This window comes from Festucalex cinctus, chromosome 11 (genome assembly GCF_051991245.1).
Source record: "Festucalex cinctus isolate MCC-2025b chromosome 11, RoL_Fcin_1.0, whole genome shotgun sequence".
NCBI classification, from domain to species: domain Eukaryota; kingdom Metazoa; phylum Chordata; class Actinopteri; order Syngnathiformes; family Syngnathidae; genus Festucalex; species Festucalex cinctus.
Window position 1 is genome coordinate 25,153,060 of NC_135421.1, and position 6,661 is coordinate 25,159,720.

A 6,661-nucleotide genomic window follows, 5' to 3' on the forward strand; every position below is an offset into this window, starting at 1 on the left:
CTGCACATATTTGGAAGGCTAAGAACCAATAAGAAACAAACCACTGAACATTCCAGCGGTATTTTAAAATCAAAATGGTGTATTTTAATTCTATTCTATTCTACGCAGAGGGGAGCTCTTAAACTTGCATGAAGAACATTTCGCACAAGTTGATTTTATGTTGGACTTTTTCTCCATTCCAAAAACTTGACAAGAATACAGAGAATAGGTAGAAGTCATAAGTCATTTAAAACTTCATTGAAAGGGTGAAGATAAAACCTCAAAGTCTGGAAAAGCCATGCAAAAAAAAAATATTCTATTTTTTTTTTGTCTTTTTAAGGGATACTTGACTCATTGAGCCATTTTCAGCAGCAAAAAGTTAATATTTTGTCTAGAATGAATTTGGTAACTAATTATTTTTCATGTATAATTAATACCTTTAAGCACTAAATTTTAACCTTTTTTTTTTTTTAAATAATGAAGTTATCAAATTGAGTCTGGACAAAATATTAACTTTTTACTGCTGAAAATGGCTTAATGAGTCAAGTATCCCTTTAAGTCACATTTGCCACTCCCAAAAATGCTGTCAAATAACAACAAAACAAGCTTCAGTAGAAAAAAAAAACATGTCTTACAGTAAAATGTTTAATTTGGGTTGTACCAAGTATTCCAAGTGTGATCTTGTTTTTAGTCGTCAGCTTCAGCATGCCATCAGTCGGCCATAGAAACCATTCTTGCTTAGTGCTCAAACCGAGTCCTTGGCTCACGAGATGCAGTGGTCTTTTTGTTGCTGCACTTTATTGGTTTCGCTTGATCGCTTCCCTCTTCACTCTTCCAGCATCGCAGTCGTCTGCTGTCAGGGAATTCATAAGTGGCGTTGAGGACGAACTGTGAAGTGGCTAGGAAATTCAATATGTGCGGCTCTTTGTTGGAGGACGGAGCTGCATGCCGATAAAATGAGGACATCCAGGAGAGGATAAAAAAAAAAAAAATGCAGCTAATTTTAAGGGGGCGGGATCAGTCGCTATTAGAGCTCGAACGTGAGTGATTCCTCTTGTTGCTGCTTTTGCCTTTTGTTTCGTCTTCTCTTTTTCTGTCTTTGGAAGCGCTTTTGGAACGTCTCCGTTTGGAATCGGGGCTCTTGCGACGCTTGCGTCTGTCGTCTCTGTCGGAGCTGCTGCTGGAGCTGCTGCGGCTGCTGCGTCGCCGTCGTCTCCTTTGGCTGTCCTTGCGATCTTTGCTGCGTCCTCTCCGGCTGCTCTTGCTTCGGGAGCGCCTGCTTCTGTACGAATCTCGGGCCTTGCTTCTGTCCCGGCTTTTCCTGCGCTCCCGACTACGCGTTCGGCGCCTTTTGTCGTCCTTGTCGTCGCCGTGTCGCCTGTGCGCGCTCCTGCTGCGTTCCCTGCCCCGCTCTCGATCTCTGTCCCGTTTTTCGTCACGTCCGCCCTTCTCACGGTTTCTGCTGCTTGATCTGTGTCGGTCTTTGGAACTTCGGTCTTTGCTTGGCGACTTTGTCCGCGTTCTCTCGCCGTTGCTCGTTTTGGAATCCTCTTTCTTCTTGCTGTTGGACTCTTGGTCCTTGTTCTTCTCTTTTCTGTTCTCGGTTTCCTTCTCTTTTTCTTTCTTGTCCGCATGTCGGTCTTTGCTCCTGGAGCGATCTTTCTTGTCGCCACTTTTATGCTTGTGACTCTTCTCTTTGCTTTTGGATCGTCTCCTCTTCTCTCTGCTTTTGGACCTTCTGCTCTTTTCTCTGCTTCGACTGCGGCTTTTAGACTTGGCCCTTTTCTTTTCCTTCTGCTTGCCTTCCTTCTCCCCAGAACCTTCCTTGCTTTTGGATCTCTGTGATCGAGATTTATCATCTTTTTTACCCTCGTCTGTGTGCTCGCGTTTAGAACTGGAGGTCCGCTGCTCTCCCCTCTTAGTGTTCGCAGCCTCGTCCTTGTCCTCACTCATGTCACCTCTGGAAAAGACAATGAAATTCGGATCTTTGAGAGCAAGCTGACACGGTTCAATCAAGTTGCAAAGGAAAAGGAAGTTAATCCAAGTATCCAGCCTGACAAGAAACACTCGCATCTTACTTGTCTCCCTTAATCCAACGCTCTCCCGTGACTGCCCGCATCCTCTGACGTTGTAACTCAAAACGCCAGTGGGGCGGAGTTTCGCTACGGCGAAAGCGATCTCTGGATCTTGAGCGAGAACGTGAAGGAGTTCTGTATCTCTGTGGGAGGGCGAAAAGACACACTGAATTGTTTGCATTTGCAGGTGAAGAGACACAAATTGTAAACACTGTGGAACACACACTCACCCTGGGACCCCTGCCTTTGATCTTCCTGCCGGATCGTGTCATTACCAATCTTCTGTTATACATTGACTGAGAATTGTACTGCGCGCCAGATCTGCCAGGAAAAACGTGTAAAAACGTTTAATAGTTTGTCCTTCACTCCCCAAAATGTGTCCACATGTGTTTCATGTTTTTTTTTTCTTAAATCAAAGAGCATACAGAAGGCTTTGATGCATCTTCTGACATGAAAAGGTGGCTTAAAGCGATGGTAGTTATTTAAAAAAAACAGCCAGCAGAGTATAAGAGATCAGCCAGGGTCATGTTGCAACAAGCTCTTTTTCTCAGTGTTTTCAACAGGAATATGACTATTGACAAAACTTAGCTATATTCTGATACTAATTGCTGCAAAACAGAAACAGATAAATATAATTTTTTTTATTATTATTTTTTTTAATCCTGATGAAGGAAGAGACTTTAATCTTTCATTTGGTAGGTTCCATGTTTTTATAGCAATAGAACACAATTATTCTGTGGGCCTTGCAAAATCAGTCAAAGTCCAGTAAAACAGCCAGGAGCAAATGGGGTTGATTCAGTGAAAATGGCTGCGAGTGAATGAGTTAAAATGGTTCTAACTCTCATCAATGCTAGTTTCATTAGCTCGTCTATGGAATTTTGCTTTACGTGTTAGCATTAAGCTACCTGACTTAGTCATGTTTGATTAAATATGTGTAATGCTCTTTGGTTTAAATGTCAACTGGGAGTGGAATTAAGCATCTTAAAGCAAGAATTGTGCCCCCCCCCCCTTTTTTTTTTTCTAAAATCAATTTTCTTTTTCAAATTGATTCGGAGGCTTGCGAGTCTCACCCACCTGTCTCGAGACCGTTCGTCTTTGGTTTCTTTTTCCTTCTCGGGCTCCTCTTTTTTTCTCTCTACCGGTGAAAGTCTCATCAGGTATCGATTCTCAGGAATGGGAGGTATTTCTTCAGGACGCACCGTGGATGTGACCACCTCTTCTTGTTCTTTCTCTTCCACAACTTCAGGCTCCGACCTGTGAAATCACCACAAAGTGTCAAACACTGATTTTCAAACACTATAAGCTAAAATTAGTGTGAGGATGAATTACGTACTTCTTTTTCTCCTTCTTATGTTTCTTCTTTTGCTTTTTGGCTTTCTTTTTTTGCTTCTTTGACTCTTTGTCAGATTCTTCAGAGTCAGAGGAGGATTCTGAGGAGTCGGAGTCACTGGAACTACTGCTGGAACTTGATGAGGCCCGCTCTTTCTTCTTGTCATGTTTCTTTGCTACGAAAACATAAGACTTGGTTGAAATCAAAATAGCTGCAAAGGTGGAACACATTTCGCAATGCAGAAAATACTCTGGTTCATTTTTGGGAACAAACCTTTTGATTTGGGGACGAGTTCACCACAGTTCAAAACCTTGATTTCGGCATACGGTCTGCTGTTGGGATCAGTTTTCTCACTCTCCATGGTTTGTACGACCTCTTGACCTGAAATCACGTGACCAAAAACCACATGGACCCTGCCAAAACAAAACAAAGCAAAGCTTGAAGTGTGTGTATTGTGCAATTTGCAGACAATTGCAACTGTACGGCCCTTACCCATCCAAATGGGGAGTTGGCTTTGTTGTTCTGAGAAGATTCAGAGAAAACGACACACATTCAGAAGCAAATAATGACATCAATTCAGTAATGTTGAGAAAACCTCTGGATGCCTACATGAAAAACTGTGATCCATTTGTATCTTTTCCTCTATTGGCCATAGACAGCAAGTACTCCTTGTTATGTTTCACAGCAAAGCTTTCGTCTGAGGGTATAGGGATTGCAAAAATTGTACACCCATTTCCAAGCCAATGCTAATTTGGTAAGCCAGCAAAATCTTTACCTTCAAAAAAGCCTCCATAGATGGATTCGCCTCCTCTTCCATTGCCTACAATAAAAGAAAAAGATCAGCAGATGTTTGTATTAATTTCACTGGCATATCAATTTTAGCCATGTGTAACAATGCAGGTTAACGCAACAAATCACAGATGATCTTGAGTATAATTTATAACACATTTATATCACCTTCACTAAAGTCCCCTCCTTGAATCATGAAGTCTTTGACAATGCGATGGAACAGGCATCCTTTGTAATGAAGAGGTTTCTGGGTTCCTTTACCAACACCTTTTTCACCTGGAAGAAAACACAGTGTTTGCGGGAATGAGACACATTTTTTGTTTGAATATGACTGTAGTGAATTTTCATAACTCACCTGTGCAAAGGCATCGGAAGTTTTCACAAGTTTTAGGACAGATGTCTGTAAACAACTCGATGATGATTCGTCCGACTGAAAAGAACATTGATTCCGTAACTCAAAACACAATTAAAACTCAATCAATTAAAAAAAAAAAAAAAAACATTTGTAACTTTTTTTTTTTTTTAATCTGCTTTGTACTTTCTAACAATACACAATAATAGAACTTTTTGAGGCCGATGCTGATTTTGACAGTTTGCGAAATAAAATTCCAGTAAATGACTAATTTGCCAATTAGTGGGGGAAAAAGTATACTGTATAATGAATAAAATAACTTATTTTTTACCCTTAATGATTACAACAATAAAGATATGAATTACAGGCAAATGTTTTACATCACCTTGTCCTTTAGTATTTATTTAACTTTACAAGACAGAAAAAACAAACAACCAATTAAACAATTTAAAGGGGGGGGGGGGGGGGGGTGGGGGCAATTTTAAAAGCGCTAGTCCCAATAATCAGTTGACTCAAATGTAAAATGTAAAGTTTGTGCATCATGGCTTCATGCTTCATATCTTGACAATTCCGAATATATCTCAAAAGTGAAAATGGCGGTCTTAGTCGGTGAAATGACCCACTGAAAAGCATTGGACTTTGGATGGTTGTAATTTGATTAGTGAAGATTATTTTAATTTCAAAATGTGATGAAATGACATTTGACTACGATAATAATCTGCCTGTGTTGTATGCTAGTAATGATGCAAAGGCAATACAATACTGTTTGTTTTCACCGTGTAAAGGAAGATTGTGTTGCATTTCAGAAATATGTTCAGATGTTTCAATCAATACAATATTATTTTCAGTGGCAAAATATTAGAATTGCATCACAGTACAAAACATAACTGTGCATTGCCCTTGGTATGGCAGAAATTTTGGCCAAATAGGATCCTCCAAACATTCAGGTTGAGGACTGTTTTACCTGATGCATTCCCAATTCCAACGTCAAGGAAGCAGCGTGAACGTTGAACCTTGATACCCATAATGACAGGAGTTGCTGAACCACCTGAAGGAACAGTCAGACATTAATAAAACCAATTAAAAGTCACTACTAGACATAAGTCACAATTACATTAATTTCTCCACTAGCCCTATAGAAAAGACTGAGTGTGAATAACAAAGTTGTAAATTTGAGGTGATAATTCATGATCACATTTCAAACAAGATTTAAGGTCAGACAAGTAGTGCCAGCTCGTATCCATTTGTTTCCTTCCAATTGACATGCTAACATTAGCCGAGCTAGCATTTTGAGCCCCACGCGGCTCGTTCTAAGTACCTAGACTGCACGGAGGAAAACGTTTATGCACTAAATCGGCGCATCTTGCGAGCCATAAATAAAAACCCACAAAATTAATTTCGTTGATTTCTATTGTTGGGTCTGACATTGATTTCAGCAGGTATCTGAACAGGCCTCGCTGCTAACACTTAGCCAAATTAGCCAAGCAACATGGATGGATTCCCGGCAGAACACACTCAACTTGGACAATATAACGTATGGTACGCATAGTCGATACGTGTGGCCTGCACCCTCGCATCACCTGTAAAAAGCAACAGTATCACTCCATGCAGCAGGCGTTTCTTTCAAAAGGCACGGGTTTTCATTCAACGTCCACTGTTCGTCCGCTTACGAAGATGGCGCGATGAAAACGTCACGTCACTGCATTTCGAGAAGCAATCGTACGACACTTTTTTTCCCTTTTTTTCTGGCAGATGCTCACTACTTTACGGCACATCAACTGCTCTACTTTATTTTGAACACTAAACATACATAAACAATTCAAAATTCACTTTATTTATGAACACTAAACATACATAAACAACAGCTAGGAGGAGAAAAAAAAATAAAAATCTAAGAATCCTTTATTACAAAAATATAAAGATCACCCAAATATAAAATACTTTGTACTTTCACATTTGTGGATTGTCCAATTTTGTCTTCATTTGCAAACATAAAAAAAATAGGTCTCTGATAACGTATCGGCTATCGACATTTGTGTATATGCCATACCCAACAGTTAGGGAAGGAACAGGATGTCTGGTGTTCTGTATTATTTATTAAAAGAGGAAAAAAAAGCTTCTGAATCTGATACTTTT

The 6,661-nt window shown here is 40.0% G+C and overlaps 1 protein-coding gene across 3 annotated transcripts; it reads right to left on the reverse strand.

Annotated features, from left to right (window-relative positions):
• Window positions 1–61: 61 nt before the first annotated feature.
• ppig (peptidylprolyl isomerase G (cyclophilin G)) lies at window positions 62–6,271 on the reverse strand. 3 transcript variants are annotated; one of them, XM_077537304.1, is made up of 13 exons: window positions 6,106–6,271; window positions 5,490–5,573; window positions 4,529–4,603; window positions 4,342–4,449; window positions 4,160–4,204; window positions 3,994–4,081; window positions 3,877–3,906; window positions 3,658–3,797; window positions 3,388–3,559; window positions 3,129–3,308; window positions 2,285–2,375; window positions 2,058–2,197; window positions 62–1,939 (listed from the first exon to the last, which is right to left on the reverse strand). In XM_077537304.1, the coding sequence occupies exons 2-13, from the start codon at window positions 5,548–5,550 to the stop codon at window positions 997–999; spliced, it is 2,073 nt and encodes a 690-aa protein (XP_077393430.1). In that variant the 5' UTR covers window positions 5,551–5,573; window positions 6,106–6,271; the 3' UTR covers window positions 62–996. The 3 variants fall into 3 exon arrangements, with proteins under 3 accessions (XP_077393430.1, XP_077393429.1, XP_077393431.1); XM_077537303.1 differs by lacking the exon at window positions 6,106–6,271 and adding an exon at window positions 6,045–6,087; XM_077537305.1 differs by lacking the exon at window positions 6,106–6,271 and adding an exon at window positions 5,914–6,057.
• Window positions 6,272–6,661: the final 390 nt, after the last annotated feature.

What these genes read in the sequence shown, in the direction of transcription:
- ppig (XM_077537303.1), bottom strand. Translation starts at nt 6,072, where the DNA reads ATGCGTACCATACGTTATATTGTCCAAG. An exon ending in GACGAACGGTCTCGAGACAG is followed by an intron (nt 2,376 to 3,128) that starts GTGGGTGAGACT and finishes TTTTCCTGGCAG; the next exon opens with ATCTGGCGCGCAGTACAATT. An exon ending in CGTTGGATTAAGGGAGACAA is followed by an intron (nt 1,940 to 2,057) that starts GTAAGATGCGAG and finishes TGTCTTTTCCAG; the next exon opens with AGGTGACATGAGTGAGGACA.